We start from the raw sequence: 27,940 nt of genomic DNA on the forward strand, positions 1-27,940 counted from the left end.
TGCATTGCTTATTGCAAATAAAGCTAACTCTTTGTGTCATTTATGTGCATATGTATGTCTTTCAAAATCTTTCAAAGAATTTATATTCAGTAGTTAAATGATAAAATTTAATTTCTTATTGGTGAATTCATTGCAACAATCTGCTTTTATAAGTTCTAAAATATTGCAGAAGCGAAGGAAAGATGTCACATATTTCCCCAAAATTTGGTCAAGAGTAATATTTCAATCACTTGAAGTAGTACCTTTCTGAAACTGTTTACATTTATCTATCAAGAAATCCAAAACAAAATCATATGTCTTTTATCTCATTTTTTTGTTGTAAAATTGCTTTAAAAACTTCGTGGAGAAAAAAAGTTTTTGTAATCATAACATTAATTTTTGAAGGCCGGTCTAGCTATGAAAATACGGAGAGTCAAACAGAAAATAACCAATACAACCTTTTCAAATATAATCTTTAATATCTTGTAAAAGAGGGACGAAAGATACCAAAGGGATAGTCAAAGTCTTAAATCTTAAATTAACTGACAACGCCATGGCTAAAAATGAAAAAAGACAAACAGAAAAAAAAAAGTTCACATTACATAACATAGAAAACTGAAGAATAAGCAACACGAACCCCACCAATAACTTTGGGTGACCTCAGGTGCTCCGGAAGGGTAAGTAGACACAGCTCCACATATGGCATAGATGCATTTACCTTAATCACCAAACATTCACAGATTTAGTGAAAGGACATTATCTTCAGAACGAATTGATGTGAAATAGTATTTACGTAACATTACATCATCTCGGTGCTTGATTATTAAAGAATATTTTTTTTATTTACATCATAATGGTAGATTGTGACATGTATGCTTTAAATAATATGAATATATAAGTAAGTTTGTTTTCAATACAATACAGCAGCAATAAAAAGCAATAACATAGAAATGGTAACTTTAATTCTCAATAAATAATATGTAAAAGAAAATATCACAGATGAGTCAATTATGAAATACTTGGGTTTTTTTCATAGATTGTCGTATACAAATCCATTTTTGTCTGAAACCGGATGAATATTTTCCATTCAAAATATATCAGGATGTATTAGGGTATGAAAAGAGGTAACCTGGTTATTTATCAATTGCTGATGATAATACTACTGAAGGAGAGCAGGAAGACAGTTTCTTTGTCCTAGTTTAGAATGCATGTATTTAACATTGGAATGATTATTTTATTTCCACGTTGAACAATATTCTTCTATTTCAGTATTTATTTCAAAACTTAGATATATTTTGTTTAACCATCAAACAATGATATTCTTTTATCTCCCTTTATACGTGTGCCGATCTGAAAGAGAAACAAAAAATAAGCTATAGTTTGAATTATTCCTTCTCTCACTAAACGTGTGCGTGCTATATGTTAGATTTTGTTGGTTTTTTTTAATTATTTTATTATTTGTGAAGACGAGCATGGTACAAATCATCCTTAATTGTATCAGAATAAAAAAAAAATTATGAATGTATTAGCTGTCTGACCAAAACAGAAATCATATGCAAATCAGATGTTCATTTGCTCTCAAGTAGTTAGTAACATAACCCCTGGTGTCCTGGTCGGAATTTGCTATACTTTATAGATATAGGAAGATGTGGTGTGAGTGCCAATGAGACAACTCTCCATCCAAATAACAATTTAAAAATTAAACCATTATAGGTTAAAGTACGGCCTTCAACACGGAGCCTTGGCTCACACCGAACAACAAGCTATAAAGGGCCCCAAAATTACTAGTGTAAAACCATTCAAACGGGAAAACCAACGGTCTAATCTATATAAACAAAACGAGAAACGAGAAACACGTATATATTACATAAACAAACGACAACTACTGTACATCAGATTCCTGACTTAGGACAGGTGCAAACATTTGCAGCGGGATTAAACGTTTTAATGGGCCCAAACCTTCTCCCTTTTTCTGAAACAATAGCATAACATCACAACATAGAAAAACATCAATTGGCAGACTTAACTCAATCAAAAAACGTATGATTACACAATGAACGAATAAATTTGATCTGCGATATCTGAATACAAATGCACAGTTAATTAAATATTAGAGACAAACATTCATGACCAAAAGGCTAACAAACAAATTCAAACACACTGAGAAATATTTAACCAATCAATGTTCACTTTAGAAAAAAACCTGTTTTTTATAATCTTGAAGTTTATACAAATGTTGTAAGAATAAGTGAAAAATTGAAGATATTACAAATAATCAAAGCTGGTATACAGACAAGATCCATATAAAGAAAAAATGACAAAAAAGCATTATAAACAGTATCAACAGGTCGAATTAACAAGAAAATACGATTTGAGAGTACCCGCAGTTACTGACAGCTAGTTAAAAGCCAAAACCAATTAATAGTAAAAAATCATGCATCAGAGACTAAAATCGACTAAAACACATCACATGGATTTAGTATTTTAACGTCATTAATAGTCAAAGAAGACATGACTTGTGCAATGCCAAAAATAAATGTATCGACAGGTAGTAGTATAGTGAAGAGCTACTTCTATAGAAATAAAAGTTAACGTGGCTGTGTCCCCTATACATCTCGCCTCAAAAGATAATGAAATTTAGTTATGTTTTAATTTGCTAATGACAAAATCAATATTAGTGCCAATGTGAACTATATTCAGAGATCTAATTACAATATTGGTACGATAACCCTTACTTATAAGTTTGTTTAAAGGTTCGATGAGTTTACAAGGATCACATAGTGATTTCCTCGCTTTAAGTACAATATTACCATAAAATTTAGGATGAGAAATACCATTTTTAATAAGCTTTCTACAGGTATAGCCAAATTTACTAATCAAATCTTTGTATCTATGAAAGAATTTAGTAAAAGTTTTAAGTAATTTATGGTATCGAAATCCCTGACACAGCAATTTACCAGTGATGCATTGATTACGTTCGTTAAAATCTATGACATCAGAACACACACGGGCAAACCGAACGAGTTGCGATATATAAACACCGTATGATGGAGCCAAAGGCACATCGCCGTCCAAAAAAGGAAAATTAACAATAGGAAATGAAAAATCGTCTCTTTTGTCGTAAATTTTAGTGTGAAGTTTCCCGTTTGAAATTGAAATGTCTTAATCTAGAAAAGGACAACTGCTGCTGTTTATGTTAGATTTAGTTAAAGTAAGTTCGTTTGGGTAAATTTCTGAAGTATATTTAGAGAACTCTGGATTATTCAACGAAAAAATATCATCCAGATAACGGTAGGTATTTTTGAATGTATCAACCAAATGTAACAATGATGGGTCTTTACTGAGTTTGGTCATAAACTGAGATTCATAGCAATATAGAAATAAATCTGCTATTAAAGGGGCACAGTTGGTGCCCATAGGAATACCTACTACCTGACGATACACTTTATCGCCGAAACGTACATAAATGTTATCAAGCAAAAAGTTTAAAGCTTCAATCATATCTTCACATTTCCAGTAAGTGTATCTAGCATACTTTCCTTTTTCGTTACAGAAAAAGGCCTTAAACGCGTTACAGCAAATAAAATTACAATGAGATTTTTCGAAAGACCATTTTATCAAATACAAAAACTTTTTCTTTATAAGATTGTGTGGAAGTGTAGTGTACAGAGTAGAAAAATCATAACTGTCAACAGAATTGTAAGGACCATTGAAAGCATGTATTTATCTAAAACCTCTAAAGAATTTTTAACACTCCAAAAATAATTAATACCATTATTTTCATAAGCTTTATTACAAAAGTTAATAACCAGTTCTTTGATAGTAGTAAGGGAGGTGGTTAGAAGCACTGATAGATTAGTAGTAGAACACTTACTCGAAGCGGAGATGAAACGGAATTTAAATGGTTTTTTGTGTAATTTCGGTAACCAGTACATGGTAGGGACTTTCAAATGTTCGGAAGATGCTTTTAGCTGGGCAGTGGCATTGGTATGCTTGTTAACGATTTGACTCTCTGTGGTGTGCACTGACCTGAATGTAGAGGAATTGATAATTTCGTTTTGAAGAACCTTCGTGTAGTATATGCGTCACACCACCACTACATTATTTGCTGCCTTGTCTGCCGGTACGAACACAAACCGCTCTGCGAGTACCTTTCAGTTTGTTTTTTATTCTAGAAATGGGTATATCATGGTTCCTATTATTAATTTCAGAATTGTTTTCTAAATGAGATATTCGAATATCAACAGTATTCATAATTTTATTCAAATAACTGTCTAAAGATTTTTTATCGGATTTTTCAAGTTTGCACCAATTTTTACAATAGGCAGTCTTTAGATGGAGGACGGTATTTCGGTCCTTTCTTTAGAAAAGTTATGACTTCACGGTCATCGACTATGTTGAGGTCTCCTGTGATAATATGACCATAGGGAACATATTTTAAACTAGATGTTTCGCAATCTCAAGTGGAAGGAACATTATTTTCTATATTGGCGTCTGTTGTAATTGACGTATAATTGAAAATCAAATTTCTGCTCGTTTTTTTTATAAGAATACGAAATAATGGGTTGTTCTATATTATCAAAATATGGAGGTATTAAGCTATAGACAGAAGAGTCATTGAATATGCTAGACAAATTAATAAAATCAATACCTCTATTTATATATTTTAATTTGAGAAAATGTCGTTTACGATTTTCAGGTTTATCAATAATAGGAAAAAGCCTGTGATGACAAAAGGCTGTAATAATACGGGTGTATTCATAAAATGGGCTAAAAAAAAGAAATTTTATCACACTCAAGAAAAATAGCATATAATTTACTTATAGGTATCTGACCCAGTTTGCATAATACTTGATGTCTGCCATTATTCTTTATTATAGATAACAGATCAGCAAGTGTATAATTTATACGATGTTTAATACGTTGATTGCGGTTCTTGCGTTTACCATGAGACCTATTATTTCTAAGTCGTTTATCAACAATATTAATGTCATCGATATGAGTTTTAGATATGTTCCCCTGCCCTAATATTTTATCATTTAGACCGAGAGGATAAGCTGTTTGAAGTCTTTTTATCCAAAACAATTCGCGAACTTCGCGTGATTTTTCAAATTGCTTGTGTGATTCTCCTGGTTGTTTTTGAACGGTTTCGAGCGGTTGGAATTTTATATATTTCAGATTATGATTATGCTTATCTAAATGCTGATATACTAAACTTTTGAATTGTTTGGGTCTACGAAAGCGGTACAGATGTTCTTGATTTCTTCTGAAATGCTCTCGTCCCGTCTGTCCCACATATGGAATACCACACTTAGGTTGGGTTCAAGTTACCACATATATTAGGTTTTGAGTTTTTCAGGTAATATCACAGGAAAAGGAGAGCGAAAAGGTTCTCCCGTTCACTGTTGACCTTATAATATTTTGAGAAGTTAATCTAAAACAAGTTAGTCATTTTTTGGCATTGCACGGGAAAATTTGTGGATATCCACGTGCATTTTTGTTAAATAATCTGGCTGAAGTGGCATTACTAGAAGTTGTGTTGTTGATAATATTTTTTGTTTATGTTTTTTTGTGTTGACCAGTTATTTAACGTTTGCGTAAAGCCTCGGGTCAGTTATTGATGAAATGTGCATATGAAACCATTAATGTTATTAAACATGTAAATAAACACCGATTATCGTCATGTTCATTCAGCATAAAAGAAAATCACGAGTCAATAGGAAACTATTTTACCATGTGTTTAATTCATTTATTGAACTGGAAGAATGAAAAGTTAATTGATTAGGTGTCGTTTACTATTGCAAATTTAACCCACCATCATTCTCTATGTTACTCGTTCTATCTTCTCTACGATATGGATTCAGAAAACTTAACCATATGATTAAATTTATGTTATATTATGACCTTTAAGGTGTTTTACTTTTTACGACAAACAATCATTTATTAGACTAACTAATGATTTATTGGTCAGTTTTAGGTTTTGGTAATGCAGGTTCAAAAATGAAAGTGTTTTAATTTACTTTATATTCATCTTTAGACTTGTATGGTAACTTACTCCATTTCAATTGGACATTCTGAATAAATTGCCACAGAAAAATCGTTTTCATCCGCTTCACTATCACAGTGAATAAGTAGTATATATGTTCCCGGGTAAACTGTGTAACATGTGTCTACAGAAGTTCCGAATTGGAAAGGGCCATCACCACCCTCACTGTCTCTCAAAGCATTGCCATAGTTGTCATTTAGCCAGTCGTAATCAGCAGGGAAAATATCTCCAGGAGCCTGTATATTCAAGAATATTATTAATACGCTATAAAATCGTTAAATATAGTAACTTTTTGAATGATAAATTTATAGTTGTCTGATACTTTTCTGTGTGAGATTTTACATTCCATGTTTACTGATGAATATTTATAGAACTTCTCACCTCACCTCACCTAACCTCCTCATGCCGGTCGGCATTAAAGGCCCTATGAAGGACTTCTATGAAGGATATATTTCTTTCAAGCCATCAGAGGCGTGATAGGCAAATAAAGGGGTTGATCAAGTATTAAAGCAACCAATTGTCTGTTGGTTTTTTCATATATCTGTAAACTTCGATCTGATATCAGATGTGGCCTAGAAACACATTTAGTTTAAAAGACTATTGCTAATCTGTATATCGCTAGTTTGCCTATGTTGATACATCTTTATTTACGTGTGCGTTAGTGACGAGTCATTCTTGTGCATTTGAATTATTTACCAGTTAAACATTGTTGATTATAGCCACTGCATTTTTGTCAAGTCTTTGAGTTTAATATAATCGTTGGTTTACCACTAGTTACCCCTTTGGGTTTTTTCTATGTGTTTGACTTATTGATGAATACCGTATTTCTTCATATACTTCATCATTACTAAAGGCTATTTCGAATATGTTCAACGACAGAAAATGCATTTGAAAAATAGGCTAAAAAGAAACATATAACAAAAACAATTGAATAAAATCATAAAAAAAATGACGCACTATGAATACAAATAGATACAAGTCCCGCTGAGAAACTCCGATAAGTAAGCATGTCATGTCTGTCACCTATATTATAGAGTCAAGTGAATACATTAATCTGAAGATAAGTTCTTATGAGTACATTTTATTATCATGATTGATCAAATGATTAGTTAAGTCCTCAAAAAAAAATATGTATCAAAGAAAAAACGAAATAGCATCTTTCAACGTTCTCTTATTTCACATTCAAATTTATTGATATGTTTATCGCTCAATATCCAACATCTCAAAGACTACTTGTTTCTCTAATATCCAAGTGACACTGAGAAAAAAGATATAACCGAAAGTAGAAGATTTGCTTTATTTATTGATCTTCCTTCGAGATTAAAACAGCAGGCGAATTTTTAGTAAAGCTAAAAATTATTTGAACAATTCAAAAGATAAACTTACTTCAAACAATTTGATACCAAGTGCGAATCCATCGTCCTTTTCTGGTTGCATAACTTCGACCTTTAATGTTTGTTCTGAAATAGTAAGAGGTTAACTAACATTTATAATCAACGACAACGTATTCATTATTTGATCTTTTTCAATCCATGCATTGTCATTGAATCCTACATTTTCATTGACTTTTGTATAAAGATTTAAATCAAAACACACGTCTAACAGACTAAAATATATGCCTGTTCACTTTGACGCGATGTTGCTTCTTATTTAATTACTTTTTTTTTATTGTTTTAAATTTACGTTCTCATACTTCGAAAAGTTAGTTGTACTATTTGTAGTGTAAAAAAGAATATAAAGGTTCCAAACCTTTTCCGAGTGTCTCAAGACTTTTAGCATGATATTTTTTTTCAAAGCTACTGTAAAACTACATCGATAACAATAACAAATGAAATAAATATTTAATTTTGGGTTTTGGTTGAACGCCATATTCAGTCACATTGACACAAATTTGTACTTACCTTCATTGACCGTCAGTAGGTACTGTGGGTTCTTTGCAAAACCTTCACACGCTATCTGTCCTCCGGCATTAAAACCACTTTGAAATGCACCAACTGAGCATTTGGTACATTCTGCAAGAATTTTTTAGTTGTATTTCTTTAGAATTTTGTAGGAAACCAAATGAATGTAATTTTTATTAAAAATCGAAAAGATGTTCTTCAGATTTTTTTAAATATTTTTTCTTTAAGCAATATATTCATGTTTTATCGTTTCTGTACTTTTATACAACACTAATTCTAATTTGTAAAATCCATTCAGTAAGATGAGCTTCGTCCTCGACCAAATACATCAGTAGTCTAAAGTTGTGTTTATTTTAATGGATTTAAATTGAACTTGACTTAAATATAATTGAGTACAAAATATACTAGATTATAGTTTTGTTTTTTGTGAGTCAAAAAACTTATTATACATATAGCGTAATGTGAGTGTCACTAAGTACGAAACTAACTATAAAATATGACTTAAGTATTGAAGCGTGAATTCTAGTATTTATGAGTACAAATACTTACTATAACTTGAATTTTCAGCTGGTTCATCGCCATTTCTTCCCCTTCCTGTCATTATTGTTATATTGTCTACTTCACTGAAATTAAATGATTGATTTAAACAATAGCAAGACAGATATAAGATAAAATGATATGGTATTATTGTCAATGACCGAACTATGGAAAGCATTCCAATTGATGAGATGTTTTTATATAGGTTGTCTAACCAGTAACATGGCATAAAGATGTAAATTTTACTGATATTGAAGAATTGTTTTAAAAAGAAAGTGAAAACTACAGCGCTTGTCTTAACTTGATTTTACCAGAAAGACACAAAATCGAATATATGGAAACAAAAATTTTATAAGAAATTTGACCAAAAATGATTTAAAGTAATATCAAAAGCAATCTAGCTTTTCAGGCCAAATTATCTGAAGGGTTTGAAACCTTTGTTTCTAAATTATTTCTTAATTTCTAAACGAGTGATTTAGTGGTTTGTAATAAACCAGGTCAGTACCAACGTATCGACTATTGACCTAGTGTAAAACGTTCAGTATGCCTTCGAAATATACAAATATTGACAAGAATTTCAATATCGGCCGGGAAACACACTAGATCTAGTGATACCTTCGAGGAATATTAGTCCACCATAAGCGGCTTCTACAAAGGTCTGTAAAAATAGGAAAACAACACTCAAAAATTTCATCTGATCATACCCATAGCATGATATATAAAATGAATATTTTACGGAAATTAAATGATTGTTCAAACCTATATCATTATAGAAAGTATGTCAATTTCAAGAACTCAGGTGTTCAGAAGGAAGACTAACACGTCAGTATTTACCATACAATTCTGTATGTTTTACATTTACAAAAAAAATCCATTAAAAATTAAAATCACAAAAATATTGAGCTCTGAGGAAAATTTGCTAATCTATTGGCAAAATCACATCAAACACAACAAAGGTTTGGATAACAGCTGTTGTATTCCTGACTTGGTACAGATATTTTCTTATGTAGAAATTAGCTTAACCAGTCACTGGTATGACAGTCGCATCGAATTCCATTATATCGACAACGATGTGTGAACAAAACTTACAGACTTATAGATAAAAATGTAAAACAATATGGGTACAGTTGTCAACATTATGTTGATAGGTTAATCTTAATCACTATAAAAACAAACAAATATGTAACAGAGAATTACATAATGGCATAAAGACCACGCGTATTAGCAATCATTAAAGACAAGAATGCACAAATTTACCATAGTACAAAGCCACTTCATAAATGTATTAAAGAAACATAAAAAGGCATATTAACAAACTTGAAAGACAAGCATACAAAAATGTAGTACAATAGTACAATAACGGGATATATAAGTACAGAGCCACGTCATATGTTTCAAAGAAACAATTAAAGGCACATAGACAAAGCACATTAGCAAATGAAAGACAAGAATATGAGAATTATCACAGGACAATAACAGAATGACGGGATATAAAAGTATCGAGCCACGTCAAATGGATATCAATAAAAACAGACTAAACAGTGCAAGTACTATTCATAAAAACAAATAAAAGCGTTAATAATACTTAGTAACTAAAATTGATGAAAATCTACTTACTAGCCAAACTTTAACTGTTTTTAAACATGTAACGACGTTACGACATCTGATATAGAAAAAGGGAAGGTTTGTGGTAACGTAAAACTGGTTTATACCCCTAAAACAGTATTTGCATGAATAAATCATGGCTATGTGGAACATATGTTGTTCGTTATTGTTATATTTGTTTCATAGTACGTTTATACTATTGAAGGAATCGAGTGTTAGTGCTTCAATTGAGAGGATAGAATCCAGTAATATGCTTTAGTCACTGATGAGTCTTATGTAGGCGAAACGCGCGTCTGTCGTACTAATTTATAATCCTGGAACCTTTGATAACTATTTATAGAAAGTACTAACATGACAAGATACTTCAGTGAATGGGCAGTATTGATGGGAGAAAAAGGCAGATAAAAAAAATAGTATTATTCTTACTGATAGGAGAAAAGATAGAAAGATAGCATGGACGGGAGAAGAGATTTTCTTTTTTTCTTCTATCCTCAGTGTATTAATAAAAAAAGAGATATAAAACAGACAGTATTGATAGAGTCAGCATGATACCCCAGTGTATATTTAATACTGGTAGGAAAAAGACAGCCCATTGTATAAAAAGTATTGACAAGAGAAGATTCGGTTGGATTCTAGGAACAGCATTGTCATGAAATATGCAATAAATGAACCTTATTGTTCAAACGTTGCTGATTAAAAGAGCCACAGATGGTTTTTTTTTTTGAATGGACAGCATTGACAGGAAATCAGTACTGCATGATTGCATTGAATGAAAAGAGTTGGAAAGCTTCGTCATTGTATAGGCGGCATTGTCTCGAGAAGAGAATGAAAATAAAGACACCTTATTGTGTAGGTAGTATTGGTGTATATATATATTATACAGATAACTTGTAATACTGAAATTACAATTTTAACGTATACTGAACGACTTTAGAAACGCAACTCTCATTTTTTTTTTTACCAAATCTTGTTTGATTCTCTCAAAACTATTTTTCATGCTTATCATGCTTCTTTCTCTTTACAAAAAATCAAAATCGGACTTACCTGTGGTTATTAAACATACCGAATTTTTTAATTCGCACGAATTTCTTAAAGCGAAATTTTGGATCCATGAAAGATTGTTTCATTTTTTTTTGCTTTATAAAACAGTTCTTTCAATCCTTTGCCTCACTTAAATCAGTTTTAAAATGTTACATCTACATTTTGCAAAGACTGAGAAATAAAAACCTGAATTAGCCCTTAAGAATACTGCAAACATGAAAGCATAAACGTGCTGTAACCATACCGTATGACTTCGGAAACTCGTCTTACTGTCCTTCCGACAACGATACAAGTAGAAAAGATTTGTTGGTGGCCATCAATGAACAGATCAACGTGTAGTGACAATTAAACGTCAACAGAATATGATTATGCAACGTCATTTACCAGACATGTTAACGGCCGCAACGTCAACTGCTAATCAAATTTTCGAGTGCCATAGAGTATAGGTTTATGCCATAAATGTTTCCCATCAACTGAATTACTAAAGAATCGACTGAAGGAAAACTTTTAAAGCCCTCAAGTTCCAACCGTATAATTGCCAAAACCAATTAATTGGTTGTTTAAATGCAAAACCAGAAGATGTAAAACAGACCCCAATACATGTTAGACAGAATTTGTTGACGTTTCTGACAATCATTTTGGCGTTTGTAACAGGCAGTCATCGCTTTTGAAGGTGACACATTCATTCAAAAATAACACCAAAATAATCAAGTGCTGCGTTTCTAAAGTCGGTCAGTATATTATCTATATTGTTTGCATTATCAAACATAAAACCTACTGAGGATTTGACAGAGGACCGGCGGTAAACAATCGAATCAGGAACTCTTTTTCGTATCCAGCTTCCAATGTCGAGGGTATAGCCACATATGAACCTGGTTCAACAAGGAATCTGTATGTATTTTGTACATTCCCCATGTATAAATTAGACTTGTCACCTAACAGTTCCAGGGAAACGCAATGGCCGTTTCTGCTAAGAACCTACAATATAAATTTGTTCAGATACCATATACCTAATGGATAATGACTTGACATGCATTTACCTTCACAAAACTCCTACAAAGGAATGTTCAAGTAACTGTGCTGGATGTATGAACACACGGTAACGCCCTGTCTTCATCACATATAGCCATTGTCGTGCAATGCTATATAACAATCAAATGCCGTTGATATTTTTTTTAAATGGATTAACACAAAAGCTAGCACTCTTTTTAGAGTTCCAAATTTTTGGCATACACATTAAAAGATAAGTAGACGTTAGTTATGTTCTTTTCTTTTCATCATATAACACTTTGCACATGTCCATTTTGTCAATATATTTTTTCATATTTCTCTAAACTAGCCAAACAAATCTAAAAGTAGGTAAATAAACAACAACAAATACACAGCAATACTCTACTAGCTTAGTTAACATTATGCGGAACATTTCAACAAATTAAAAGTATTGATGACATTATGAAGGACATACCTTGAATAGATCGCATCTGACATCTGCGACATCATCCCTACTCTCTAATGTTCTTTGGACTATCTGAACAACAAGGGCAACTTTACCTTCATCGTCCATAGCTACAAGAAGAAATATATGTACAAAACAATGATCCTAAAACATTGTTCACATATACACATCCACAAAGGTATCACCATTCAACACTTCTGTGTCGACATTAATTATTATTGATACTAGAACACACCCGTGATATCGACGGTCTGTGACTGAATTAAAAAATATAAATATGCGTAAGCCTTATTTTAATATTGGTATTGTCATCTGACAAAGTCATGCCGATTATAAGATGCACAGTTTTCTCTGATTTCAACATCTTTCTGTTTTAAATCTTTCTGGCACCACTGGGTCGATACCACTGCTGGTGGACGTTTCGTCCCCGAGGGTATCACCAGCCCAGTAGTCAGCACTTCGTTGTTGACATAAATATCAATTATATTGTCATTTTTATAAATTTTCTGTTTACAAAACTTTAAATTTTTCGAAAAACTAAGGATTTTCTTACCCCAGGAGTAGATTACCTTAGCCGTATTTGGCACAACTTTTTGGAATTTTGGGTCCTCAATGCTCTTCAACTTTGTATTTGTTGGGCTTTTTAACTATTTTGATCTGAGCGTCACTGATGAGTCTTATGTAGACGAAACGCGCGTCTGGCGTTTAAAATTATAATCCTGGTACTTTTGATAACTAATTAACCCGTCGAACTTATCAATTATGGTATTATTAATTTTATTTTTAAAACAAAAGTGTCTGGAAAGGAGTATTTTTTAATCAACAGCATTGTCCTTTATGAGTTATAAATAAAGTTGAATTCTTTGATTCGCCATTCTGGCTAACAAATTGAAAACTGTACATACTGTACCTATACGCCTTATTTTAAGTCCAGATTTTTATTATTCGTATTGTCATCTTGGAAAGTCATACTGATTAAAGTACTACAATCGGGAACAATTTGACAATGATTGAATTTAGTAGTGTCAACCCTGTGATAACGACCAGTGTATATAGCAAAATTCTAAATACAGCGTTTGGTGGTGCGTCTGTCAGATGGGGAACGTACAGATAAGGTAATAGGTAACAGGTGAATTTAGGTGTCATCCCACCAATTACCCCCTCAAATTTAGAACGTATGTGAAAGTAGGCCTACTCGGACAAAAAATAGTGCATTTGATGTCATTGTTTACTTAAACTAACCAACAAATTAGCAGAAATGAAACTTCTGGTGAAAGAGAAATATATTAAGACCATTTTGAGCTAAAATTTACTTGTCTATGAGTATACGTTCAAAATTGAGGATTAATGCACTCCATAGTTACTAGTTTAAGATTTTCAGAAAACCAGGGGTTATTTTTAGTGGTACCTCTATTTGGAAGACCTTTTCTTTTTTATGTGATTTTAAACCTCTGTTGAAAACTGGCATGTAGAAAGCTGATACATGGACGATTCAGGATATACCTGGTTTCTATGAAGTTAAGCTTTATAAATATTTTGATATGAGCGTCACTGATGAGTCTTATGTAGACGAAACGCGCGTCTGGCGTACTAAATTATAATCCTGGTACCTTTGATAACTATTAAGGTAAAATATTTAGAAAGCTGTGAAAATTGTAAAATTTGGTTGAACAGATAGGGATTTTAATTGTAAAAAAGTATACTATTGGTATCGGTATCGGATTCGACCCGGAACTTCTGAATTATTGGCTATATAAGTTATATATAAAGTTGAATTCTTTGATTCAGCGTCTTTACGTGATGACGGCTGACAAATTTGACCTCGTTATTTTAATATTATAGATGTTCATGATTATTCTGTTTACAAAACTTTGATTTTCAATAACAGGAATAGATTACCTTAAATGCATTTCCAATCAGAAACATTCTCAATCCTCTTAAACTTTGAATTTTTTATGTCCTTTTAACGTTTTTTTATTCGAACGTCACTTTTGAGTCATTTGTGGAGTAAGCCTTCGTATGGCGTACAAAACTTCCATCTTTGTATATGTGATGATGGTTTTTTTTTTTTCTTTTTCTCAGCATGATGCAGTTTTTAGAACTTAAAGCTTTAACAATTCCTATAGAATATTAAGGTCTTCAGATTATGCAAACAAATTTTTGGTGGTGTTCATTGTTTAGTCTTTTTTTTTTTTATGTTTTGTCTAGTGTACTATTATTGGTCTGTTTGTCCTTTTCAATTTTAGCCATGGCATTGTCAGTTTATTTTCGATCTACAAATTTGGCTGTCCCTCTGGTATCTTTTGCCCCCACTTTCGTAATACTAAATTCATTTAAATTTGCAGACAAACTATTTGATAATCTCTATCGTCTTCGCATATATTCTATCAAGATTTCTAAGGCGTATTAGTATACATTTTTACAGTTTGTATCACCTTCATCGCCTAGTGTAACAGAGTAACATGGATTCTTTGTTCGTTGTTCAAATCCGCCATTCTTTCCATTACGCCAGTCTCCATATATACACGTAACGTAGTCTGAAAAATAAACAAGAAAGAAAACATATTAAACTTTTTTCTCACTTTTACAACTAACTATACCCTGTGTGTTGAACTCATGAGTGAAGGCTGTATACGGACATCAAAATTATCATTATAATTGATCAACAGATGGTCACTTTAAAACAGGATGTGTTTATATATAATATTTAACATATATTATAGCCTGTTTTTAGAAAGAAATTCAAAGGATCGAAAAATAATCTGAATTATTTATCAATCTTTATGATTCTACATGATTGTCCTTAGCTATACACCATTGTTTATTGCGCAGTTGTACTGTTTTGCATTTTTTACCATTATGGCTGTGTTGTAAAGGAATGCTGACAACATATATTTCAAATAATTTCATCATAGATACCAGGACTAAATTTTCGTCATCTCGTCAAGTAGATTTGAACTTTATCTTTACTTTTCTGTGCTGAGACTTCAAAATTAATTCCGTCATTTATTAGTTTGCTCGTTCCCTTTAAAAAAAAAAACTTTTTAAATCCGATGTCAATATGATAATATATTCATACTTTAAAGTTTTATATCGTTAATTTTTCATATCAATTGTGCATATATTTTGGGCATTTCTGTGCTATTCACATCTGTGTTGTAAAAGGTACTATATTGCAGCTTATTCTTACTTAACATATTAGGGTTTCCATCTCTGTCAAAATCCGGTGTTAGATTACAAATGGTACAATCTTCAAAGTATCCAAAAAAATCATCAATATCCATATAGAATTCTCCGTCGTCTTTTGATGGTGGTGGAACACAGTCTGACGGGGCAGAATCCCATTCAGGGCTCCTAACAAATGTATTTTATCCAATTAGAAAAATGTGGTCACAGGATATTTATTCTTTATACTGCAAAGTTCAGTATACTTTAATATATAGTATCCCCAAAAAACATTAATATGTTTGAAATATACCTGTGATGTTGCTTTAAATAAAGGCAACAGTAGTATACCGCTGTTCAAAACTCATAAATCCATGGACAAAAAACAACATCGGGGTAACAAACTAAAACCGAGGAAACGCATTAAATATAAGAGGAGAACAACGACATAACACCGAAACGTAACACACACAGAAACGGACCAAGCATCAGACAAAACACCACGAGAATAACAAATATAACATGAAAACCAAATACATGAATTTGGGATAGACAAGTACCATGCCACGTCTTATCTCAATATCTCAAAAATAAGAGAAAACACAAACGACTCAACGTTAAAATGCAACACACACATAAACGAACAATATTATAACAATGGCCATCTTCCTGACTTGGTACAGGACACTTTTAAAGGGGAATAAAAGTGGTGGGTTGAACCTGGTTTTGTGGCATGATAAACCTCGCACTTTAATGGCAAAGTTAAATATAACATTGAGATGACAACATAATATTACAGGACTACAATACAAATAAATATGAAAACATATTAGACAAAGAAAAACATGAGTAATAGATAAAGCTTCAGGTTTAAAATTCAATACGCCAAAAACGCGCCTAATCCACACAAAAATCAACAGTGACGCCCAGATATAAAAGATCGAAAGTGAAAAAAAAAAGTTTAAAATTGAGAAACGGATATTCAATCAAAATGAAAGTAAGAGTCTTTTTTTTTACTTTAATAAATAAAGTTTAAAATTTTTAACACAATTAAGATTTATAATAAAAAAAAAAAAGAATCCCTCACATTAATAAGATAAAATAAAGACTTTTGTTTGAATTAACTTGATCAATTTAATTTGCTGAAATAGAATAATTAATTTACACATATTATTTTATTCACTAGATCAAGACCTCGAAATAACAAGTATCAAAGAAGATTGACCCTCTTGATGAAGGATTCGCCTAGACAGAAGTGTGAGCTAGAATGCCTCATAACCGTTGATACTATAATCGTTCCTATATGCGAAATCCCCGACCGAGCTAGGTTGGCTCCTTTTGTGCTTCTTTGTTACATGTGTTTGTTTTATATTGATTAATATGATAACACAATGTTGAATGTAGTACAGGGCCCCATTTTTGTAATTTTTGCCTATTATGTCTGTTTATTTTGTTCAAGCATCGTTGTAAATATAACGGAATTTGATGCGACTGTCAAACAAGTGAGAGGTTTAGCTAGCTTTTAATCAGGTTCAATCCACCATTTTCTACATAGGAAAACGCCTGTACCAAGTCAGGAATATCACAGTTGTTATCCTCTAGTTAGATGTGTGTGAGCTATTGATTTTGTCATTTGATAAGGGACTTTCCTTTTTTGAATTTTCCTCTGAGTTCATTATTTATTTTGTTGTTTTACTTTTAATTTCAAGGAACAATATTTATTATAGCGCTTTGCAGGGAAAGAAAATACAATTAGCTGGTACAGCACTACGTCTCTTTTTTTCCACAACGTTTGCTAGTCACCTGAAAGAAAAGAAAAGAAATACATACCCATCACTCCATGGACCGTTCCATTCTCCGTTGCCCCAAGGATTTCTTATTCTTAATAACTTAGCTCCACCAACCTTTAAATGAGAAAAAATATTACCTTTTATATGTTTTATTATCAGTATAATATGGACAGTATACTTATTATATTCAAAACATTTATTTATTAAATAATGCATTATTTGATTCGCAGATAAGTTAAAAAAAACAATATATATAAATACAGTTTCTCTCAGTTAAAAATCAAACAATATTTTATCGGCCGATTCCAAGTAACACAATTTGCTTCATTATTCTGGATATTCTGTTGCTTACATCAATCCCCCCTCCAACCCCCACCCCATTTCCGCCACCGTTAACCATTCGTGATGTACTGTAAATAAAGATTAACTTACGACAAAAGCTCCGTTCATGGAGTAAGCGTGACCTCCTACCAATCCACATTTACCATCATTTTTACCCTGTTAAACCAAAAATGAACGTGATTGATTGATAATAATGTTCATAATATAAGTGTTTTGTTGATTGATTGTTCTTATCAACAACGATCTTTTAAAAGCAATTGTTTTAATATTTTTCCTGAGCATATTCGTTCTGGAATGCATTTAATCTTTTTTTTATAATACTTGTTTTATAACCTTTTAAACATTTACCTAATTTACATGTTCATATATAATATAGAAATAATAAAGGCAACAGTAGTATACCGCTGTTTGAAATATATAAATAATATTCACATTTAGATCAGCGGAGGTTGATTTATTAATAACCTCGTCTTATAAATTCAAACTTACAACATTAAACGATTGAAATGGACCTAAAATATGTTGTTTCTATGAAAACATCTATGTAAATATGATGAATATAAAATTTGAACGCTGTGACATGATTGCATATAGGACAAATATCAGTTATGAGAATAGGTCACTGTACGCTCTTCAGCAACTAGCAAGCACCACAGTGTATACATGCGATAAGATTCCAGTATGGCAATGTGTTAAAAACAATTAAAAAAAAACATCGATGTAGACCAAATTGTAATAGTTGTAAATGCATATCTATGAACTGATGCATACTTAAGACAGTTTTAACTGCTGTTCACAAGGCCAACCTTCGCTTTTATTTTTGGATATATTTGTTTTTTGGTTTAATGAATTTGATGTTTTTAATTGACGTGCACTTATATTCCTTATATTTTTGTAATCGACAAAGATCTTTCTTAGACGTCTTCAGTGTAAATAAATTTAAAAAAATAAGTGATTTGTTTCCGTACCGGAACAGCACACCCAACCATAGTAGTTTGGCACTGGAAGGCATTATGTAACCTTTGAAACAATCTTTCGGATGATATCTTTGTCTTCCTAAAGTCAATCATCTCTGCTACTCCACCTGTTAGGTTCATGAAGGAGTCAGCTGTTAATCCCGCTGTTATTTCTTCATAAGATCCATATAATCTATTAATATTAGCATATTGAAATATTTCATGATATTAATAAAAAGTAAGACAAGAATTTCGAAAATGATGAAGACTTTATAAACACTATGGATTCAATTTGTATAAAAAAAAAAGATTTCGACAAGTTATGGATGATAATTTCAAACTATATAACGAAAACTTGCGCACTAAAATTATTCAAAACCCCTAAAAAAAGACACACAAACATGATCTGATGGTGTATGCTTTTTCCTACAGAAAAAGAACATTTCAGATACTGCGGAATCATTTTCGATATTGGGAAACCAAATTTTGTTAATTCCGTGAATAAATGTTATTCACGAATTTGCATTTCAACGAAAATTTAATTTTCTAGTGGCTTGATTGTAGACTTAAAATATATTTTTCTCAATACATGAAAAAAGAAATAACATAGTTTGTTTTGCACATTATGTGAGAAAAAATCGTTGCTCTTACTTCGCAAAAGCCTTTTCAAGGAGCGCTACCCACATCTCATTCGGATCTGTTGCAGAGTGAGCCCCAGCTATATTCGTTTCCTCTACAATTGGTAGAAAGTCATCTATGTATGTATCATTCCAGGCACCAAATCTCCAGAACCTAGAGTGAAATATCCCATCATAATCATCTGAACCTATTTTGTAAGCATCGCCCGGAATTACCTGTAATACAAAGGGGGATGCACATTGTCTCTCTTCGTTAAGCTTTGATTAATTTCCGCTTGAATATGATTCAGAATAGGTAAATTTCTTTTGATTAAAAAACATATTTGTATTGATTCAGTGGCTGCTGGTTGTAACCTCATGAATTGTGCCAGCAGAGATATATGATAATGCCTAAATAAAACGAAAATGTTACAGACACAAAACAATAAAAGCCTGTTCATAGTCAACTTTGACATATTTATACAACTACGTGATTTAAAAACTTTTATTTTACAGACAAAATAGTTGAATCAAGTTGTACTCAAAAAGCAACAATAATGTCTGTGTAATCTTTACATATGAGACAATTTGTTTTATATCCAAGTTTGTTGAAAATAATTAATCTTTAGGTTGTGAAAACATGTGTTTCTACTTACCCTTCGTAACAATCTTGGTTTGTCTGCGATATTGGCTACCATAGCCAAAAACCAACAAGTACCTACTTCACCTTGACCAATATCAAATCTAGTTGTCCCCTCTGAAAAGAGAACAGGTTCTTCTGCGACGTCCTGTAAAACAATGTTTCAATCGTTTTAAAGTTGAAAAAAATAAGTATTTAGTAAACATTGTATTTTCGTGTTATGTTCTGATTTAGGTATTTGAGATTTCACAATATATGTTGATGTTTGTTTTAAATCTGACAAAGCGGCTAGTCACTTGGCGTTTGGTAATTGCCCGTTGTTAATGAATAACTCTCAATGTCTTTTAAACATAAATATTACATGTATACTCGTTCATAAACACCAATTTTCACTACATAATATGATTCAGAGAATGCATAATAATGTATCCAGTTTCATTTATTCCCTAAATAATTTCCACTTCAGAAATGCAAGTTATAGTTATATTGATATAAACAATACAAAAGATAGAATTAGAGTATGTTTACAATGGATACATACCATAGGTCTTTTCCATTCTAAATCTGATCTTTTAGGAAAAGCAACATCTACAGTGAAATCGTAATCAGTATACAGATCTCCGTCAGGATTGGGAGGATCCTGTGTGGGGAAATCTGCAGATGATGTCCGAAAATCTAAGAACATTTCATTTGTTCCAATGTCTGTGGGTACATACTCGGCTATCGTGAAATCTGGCAGTCCAGGTAACATCATATCGTTAGTAGTGTAAAGGTCAACTCCACTTTTGGCATCACTGCTTTTAACTCCAACTGGCCCACTCTTATCGACACTTTTGGGTTTGGCGGCCACAATGGGCACAGGTTCTGATTTATACTTAAAGAAAAAATACATTTATTTAGTACAATGTAAACACACACCATTACTGTTAGTCTCTTTAGAGCTTGTAATCAGCAACATTTTATAAAATGGAATTTTTTCCTTCCAAAATGAATGTTAACTTTTAATCCATCAAGTTTCGGATATACACTTAAACTGATTGTACACACGTAACTGCCTTCATGTAAACAAGCAAGGTAGTACCATGCTAGTGAATCATACACATAACAATACATGTAATTTGGTTAAAGTTTGATTAAAAAAAGGCTAAGGATGAATGCACAGGCATATGCATTGGTTCTTGAATTTTGAACTAACGTATGTGCATATCTGTTTTAACATGGATTATTTAGATGAACGAATTATTCTAGGTAAAACATAACGCTTATGTCAGTGATAGATAAACTCATAAATCTATTTTTTCTGTCTCACAGGATATTTATCTGAAAGAACGAATTCAAACCTAATCGCAAGCAAGCATTATGATACTGCTTTTTTCACAGGCTAAATATGTGCAAAAGGACATGCCTTTATACTGGAAGCATTATCTTTTAGCTCCCGTTCAAAAATGTAGATTTTCAAATCTGCAGAACATATCAGGTAATGTTATTAGTTTCACTCAATCGATGATCGAGTACAAGATTAACTGTTTCAATGTCAGTCATACATTTGAAGAAATACAAAATTATACATATGAGACTCAAAGGTTTAAATATTTATAGGACTGGGGAGGATAATACCAAATGAAGAATCAATACTCATTAGTCGGATTCTATACTTTTCAGTTGATATGTTTAGAAAAGTAGGTAAACAAATTATAAGGCATTCCGTCGATAAGTATTAATCCACAAGCAAACTTTCAACTACACGGCAGCGTTGCAATCTGAGAGTAAACACAGTTTGAATTGTAGGCCGATCGTCACGAACTAACCAAAGTGCACATTTGTCCTAAGTCAGGCCTATGAGAACTAATAATTTCCAAGCAAACATTAGTCTTCCTCTAAGTTCAGTATTTTTGATATTCTACTTTTTGGCCATATCTAGGCCTTCGAGAACTTACAGTGTACAATAAATTATTTGACAACAGCCAGGCCTGCGAAAACTAATTTTGACAAGCAAACATTTGACCACGAGGCATACCGTTGATAATTAACAATCCACAAGCAAACATTTGACTTTAAGGTAGACCGTTGCGATCTAGCAGTCATCAAGGAAACATTTGACTTTAAGGCCGACAGTCGGTGCTTACATTCCACAAGCACACATGTGGCCATAGCCAGGTTTTCGAGTTCTGTCAGTGCATTAGCAAAAATTTGACCATAGCCATGCCTTCGAGAACTTACATTCAACAGGCAAACATTCAACTACCGCCTCAAAATAAAAAGTCTACAAGCAAACGTTGACTACATGACAGGTTTTTGAGAAGTAAAAGTTTACGGGCAACCATTTACTACAAGGCAACCAACCAGTGGCCAAAAAAATGTTAGAAATAACACCCTGCAAGCAAATACTGACTTTCAGGTAGACCACCAAGGACTAACAGTCTACAGGCAAACACTTACTTCTAGCTGGGCCTTTGATGATTTACCAGCCCACATGCAAACATGGACTAGCCGTCAGATAAGACCGCGAAAAAATTAAAATATCTAAGCAGTATGAGTCCAGCGGAAATTAATCGTTTTATTTTAATTCGTTAAATTAATTGCATCCATGACCAAAACCAAGGGATATGCAAAAGATACAAAAAATCAACATTTAATTTCATTTTCACGAGTTTTAAATAAAGTGACAACGCCATGGCAAAATAGACAAAGACGAAAACACAAACAAAATAACACAACACGACATATAACAGTAATAACTGAGAAACACGAACCCCACAAGAAAATGAGGTTGATCTAATGCAAATTCTTCTCCACATGTGGCTCCACCGTTTGTGTTGCTCGTGTAAGTACAGAACCCGGTGACAAGTCTGAATCGGTAGGACACCTTTGAGGAAAATAGGATGGGATAGTGGTAACAGTAATGTGAACATGTCCGTCGCCAACTCTGAAACTGATATTCCATAACGATCAACCAATTCGTAATAGCGTCTGTATAATTTACGACGGTACGATTTCACCTTCATCATTTGGAATTCTTTGTTTTATAGTGTCCTTGTAAGCAGCAAACCTCTATCAAGGAAATCATTATAGCACATGAAAGCCCTTGAATTTCGTATCAACTAGATGATATATACTCTAAATGCAGCTGCAATTTTGCTACATAGAAAGTGACAGTTCACAATTGGGAAATATAGTCACCAAATTTTAATATGTCAGTATAAGGAAAAGAAGCTTGAAAATTTCCAAAAGTTATATAGGATCAAAATAATCAAAACTACCAATTTTTTTTAAACCATCTAAGGTCGGTTGTACTTGCAGGAGTTACAACCTAAGCTGTTTCTAATTTATAAGCATAAATTATTACAATATACATATTAAACTAAAGCTTAAAATAACTTTCGTCGTCAAGAAAATAATAAAAATCAAGTCCAGATGTCCATTCCTGTAGAGTATAATTACTGAAGGTCTGCATTCAGCTTTGACATTTATGTTTTGAAGGTTTTCAACAAGATGGCTGGTAAAAAAAAATAACTCAATAAAACGTAACGTTTAATATAATCTTGCGTAATGATATAAGATACTAATACAACCTTTTTTGATATATTTTTTTCTTCTACTTTAAAAAACAAATGATGATAGCACTATGGAGAAATACAATATAACATGTTACTAAACTCTTTCATGACACTTTCAAATAAAAATAGTTTCCTTAATATGGCTCGTACATTTTATGTTAAGGATCAACATTTCAAACAAATTTCAAAAGATGCTCCAAATAATAATGATTTCTTGATGCAAAATGAGACTTTTCCAATAAAAAATAATACAAATGTTTGATAATATATATATGATTGTCAGGTAGTAAGTATTCAAAATGAATGTTAGTCAAGGAAAATTGTGATACGATACACACAGTTGGATTAGTAATAAAAAAAAACGAAGATAGTCTGAGACTCCTATAGCACACACAAACCCGCAGATAAAATGCTAAAGTTCGTCGTGAGATTGTATCAAAACTGCTACTTCAATATTATTTTTGGCTGTAGCAGAAAGCGCAGAGGTATCAATAAAGCAATAGGGGAAACGCATACTGGAGATTACCACAAATTGAACTGATAGAAAAGCAAAGCATAATGTGAAAATATCCATTCGCTCTCAAAAGAAGCAAGATGCAAGGATAAAAATGGACGTGTTTAGCGTATTTCAAATGTCTACATGTACATTTTTAGTGTGAATTTCGATTGAAGGATAAATCACAATTAACTGAAAGATAAATAAGCAATTTGTATAAAAAAACTAAGTTGGCGATAGTTCAACTGTTGCATAAAATAATCTTCAACGATAAATATTCGACAAACAATTAACGAATATCCTACACACGAAGATTGATGGTGATATGGAAATAAATTCCCAATATTAGTAGATGATTCAAGATAAACAATATTTAACATACACATAACAAGCTAACAAACAAAAATAAATTTAACAAAATTAAATGAAAGACGTGTCCGCCCAGTTCTCATTTCTTTCCATCTTTTTCTGTTTTTTTTGTCATAATTCATGGCTGAAAATAAAATAGTGTACTATAAGAAATCTCTTGAATAACATGTAAGCCATTTCAGTAGATATGTAGTTCCTCCAATGGTTTTGAGTTGCGTTACCGAAAAAAGGTTTTAGCTTATTATATCTATGTAAATTATAATGTCATCATCATTCATGTTTAACATTCACAAATAGTCTTCGAAGTTTGTATTTAAGAAAATATCCTGATTATAAAAATACCGGGTAGTTTCAACGTGTAGCATTGTTGATCAAGTTCTTAGTGCTTTACTCCTCCTTTTAATCATAATAGTATATCAAAACTGTGATCGAAAAAGAAAAAGCTTACGGCTTATAGGCATTGAAACTATAATATACCAATAGATAGACTAATATAATTAAAAATGGAAATAAGGAAGGTGTCAACGAGACAAAGCCCCGATCAAAGAGATTAAAATAGCAGAAAGCCACCAACGGATCTTCAACACAGTGAGAAAAACCCAAACATAATGTGTACTAGGTCCGTGAAAAATAACTCCGATTCCCATAAATGAACTACACTTGCAGATAATGTGACCTTTTATTTTACCTCGTATGGCGGTGGTGCTTCGTTTGATGAAGGCTGCTGTTGTTCTTGTGCATTCTGCTGAGGAGGTGGTGGTTGTTCTTGCGTATTCTGCTGAGGTGGGGGTGATTGATGTTGCGTATTTTGCTGAGAAGGTGTTGGTTGTTGGCTCCTTATGTGTGGTTCACTCCTGACATTTTGTTGTCCATGTTGTCCCAGTGATGCATACTGGGTTCCACCATCAGAGGAAGCAGCACAACCCATGATATTTCCCTTTTATTTTAATTCTTTCTACAATTAAAAAGGCACGGCCTTAAAATTCATGATTTATTTGAGTATTGTTGATATTTGAATGATTTGAAGTGGTCGCAAATGATATAGAATGAACAAACAATACTTCAAACCAACTCCAAACAACTCGTCAACGGTTAGTTTAGGTCTACAAATCAAGTGTATAAAATAATGTTAAGTAGGAGCAAATACAGCTCTTTTATTCCATAAATTAGCGCAAAAAACAGATAATCGTATTTGATAAATAACTACACAAAGACGGCATAGAAGATGGATCAAAAAGATTCATGACGAAAAAAACCAGCTACATGTTCAAACTTGAAACGCAGAAACGGAGCTTGAAAATGAACAAAATGGGGAAAAAACGATTTAAGAGAAAAAAATATTTAAAAAATCATGTAAAACGGAACAAGATTATGGAATATTTGTTGGTTAACAAAAAATGGGTACAACATGTGTTCATCAATGTATATACATACATGCCACCACAACCCATCTCCCACCCAAAAAACAAGACAAAAGAAAACATCAATATTTGCCAGTTGGATTTATTCCTTGATAATCTGCATTACGAACATATATAGTGGTACACATCCGTGGTAAAAATTGAAAAGAAAACGGCATACAAAGTATAATAATATTGGTGACGTATTTTATTTCAAAACTTCTTTTGAAATCATTATTCTTAAAAATTACAACCCTTTGATATAAAAAATCAAGAAAAGGTGAACATTAAAGTAAAATAGTTAGACAGCACCCGACCAGATTAATTTAGTGTTGAACTGTTCAAACCATAAATTACTAAACATGGTTAATTCGATTGTTGAAATTAGAGCTGAACTAGCTATCATTAACTACGAATAAGTAAGTCAATCATGGTATCCATGATGAGTTCATTTATAATGCCTGGGTCGATGCCACTACTGGTGGAGTTTTTATTCCCCAGGGGGTATCATAAGCCCACTAGTCAGCAGTGTTGGCATGGTTTATCATTGATATGGTCATAACTATAAATTAACTGTTTACAAATATAATCTCACAATATGCGCTTTTAGAAAAGAAAAAAACAATTTGAATAAAGGCCTCTTAAATCACAGAAGAAAACAAATCGAAGTTCTCGAAAAGGGGCATTCCTTTCATCAGTTCGTTATTTCTATATAAAACGGACAGTATCGGAAATAGGCGTTCCTTTCGTGTTTTCTATATTTACCAGACTCGTTAATTCCAACGTGTTTTTGTGAGTTGTATTTTGTTTTGTGCCTTCTGATAACTTACGCCCTTTTTAGTCGATGTTTATAGGTTTCACTGATGGTGTATACCACTTATACCACTGTTCCATATTAAGGGAGGGTAGAGCGCTATTAGAATGTTTAACCCGACACATTATATTAGGTTGTAATCTGTCATACTCCTTTTTTTGTTTTTTTATAAATCAGACAGCTGATTTCGACTGAATTGTTTCACGTTTTGTCAGATCAGACACTTTATAGCTGACTATAAAATATAGGTTTTGCTCTATGTTGAAATGGGCCATACGGTAACATACAACTTTTTAAATGCGTTCTACTTTGACTGTGTTGGATATCATAATGTGTAATGGTAAGAATAACTAAGAGATATGTTAAACAGTACTAGATAGTTAAGAATTTGATATTGTTATGCGCTACTTTCGTATTAAGCTATGAAAATTAAGAAGTTTTCTTGTAATTGTTGTGATGTGATGTGATTGCCGAGGGAAACTAACACACTGAAAACAGATGAACACAAAATGGTCATTACCTATGTATACATATAGATTTCCTACCTTAAAATGTGTAAAGAATCACAATATTATAGAAAACTTATTGATATTCATACATACATTATATAATCCTGAATGATGTTGATTTAGTGAACCCACTGCCGTTATATTCAATGAACCTTATCTCGTAATCAATAAAAATTAAAAACCACAGCTTTATTTCAATAAAATCATTGACCATAAACTATTTACATATGACACTAAGCAACAACATAAACGTTATCAATCATAGATATTTACTTTTTACATGTTCTTTTTAAACTTTGTTTGGAAATTTATCGGTTATTTAAAAACGAAGAAGCAATCGAAAAGCGTTCAATGATTGAAGTATTTTAAAGGGACGATTTACGTCACTCTGACATTGATACGTATGGTTGTTTTATTCTAAAAATAAGTTTTAAAATCGTGATTCAATTATGCTTAGATTATCCTTAATGACGTATTAAAGAATTGGAATGTGACATTGCGATATCTGTAGGAATGGCACTTAATCTACCCTTTATAATTAGTTATGAAAGGTACAATTGAAGGCACTTACATCTATCATATCATATTTTAGAAGAGCACAGAAATGGACAAAAGCATACCATTGTATTCATAATATAAGATTTAAAATTCTCGACCTTCAGAAAAATTGGTTCCCTTTAATGTTAAACTGACATCAAGCTAAAAGTATTAGTCTACTGG

General features: G+C 32.2%; 1 protein-coding gene across 3 annotated transcripts; it reads right to left on the reverse strand.

Annotated features, from left to right (window-relative positions):
- Positions 1–924: 924 nt before the first annotated feature.
- Positions 925–27,565, reverse strand: LOC134706234 (calpain-2 catalytic subunit-like). 3 transcript variants are annotated; one of them, XM_063564988.1, is made up of 17 exons: positions 27,494–27,565; positions 25,186–25,452; positions 20,617–20,949; positions 20,092–20,223; positions 19,470–19,672; positions 18,831–19,011; positions 17,953–18,018; positions 17,561–17,634; positions 15,756–15,919; positions 15,001–15,102; positions 12,575–12,675; positions 11,888–12,087; positions 8,476–8,549; positions 7,927–8,037; positions 7,412–7,485; positions 6,035–6,261; positions 925–1,329 (listed from the first exon to the last, which is right to left on the reverse strand). In XM_063564988.1, the coding sequence occupies exons 2-17, from the start codon at positions 25,423–25,425 to the stop codon at positions 1,314–1,316; spliced, it is 2,298 nt and encodes a 765-aa protein (XP_063421058.1). In that variant the 5' UTR covers positions 25,426–25,452; positions 27,494–27,565; the 3' UTR covers positions 925–1,313. The 3 variants fall into 3 exon arrangements, with proteins under 3 accessions (XP_063421058.1, XP_063421057.1, XP_063421056.1); XM_063564987.1 differs by lacking the exon at positions 27,494–27,565 and adding an exon at positions 27,314–27,447; XM_063564986.1 differs by lacking the exon at positions 27,494–27,565 and adding an exon at positions 27,257–27,444.
- Positions 27,566–27,940: the final 375 nt, after the last annotated feature.

This window comes from Mytilus trossulus, chromosome 2 (assembly GCF_036588685.1).
Source record: "Mytilus trossulus isolate FHL-02 chromosome 2, PNRI_Mtr1.1.1.hap1, whole genome shotgun sequence".
NCBI classification, from domain to species: Eukaryota; Metazoa; Mollusca; class Bivalvia; order Mytilida; family Mytilidae; genus Mytilus; species Mytilus trossulus.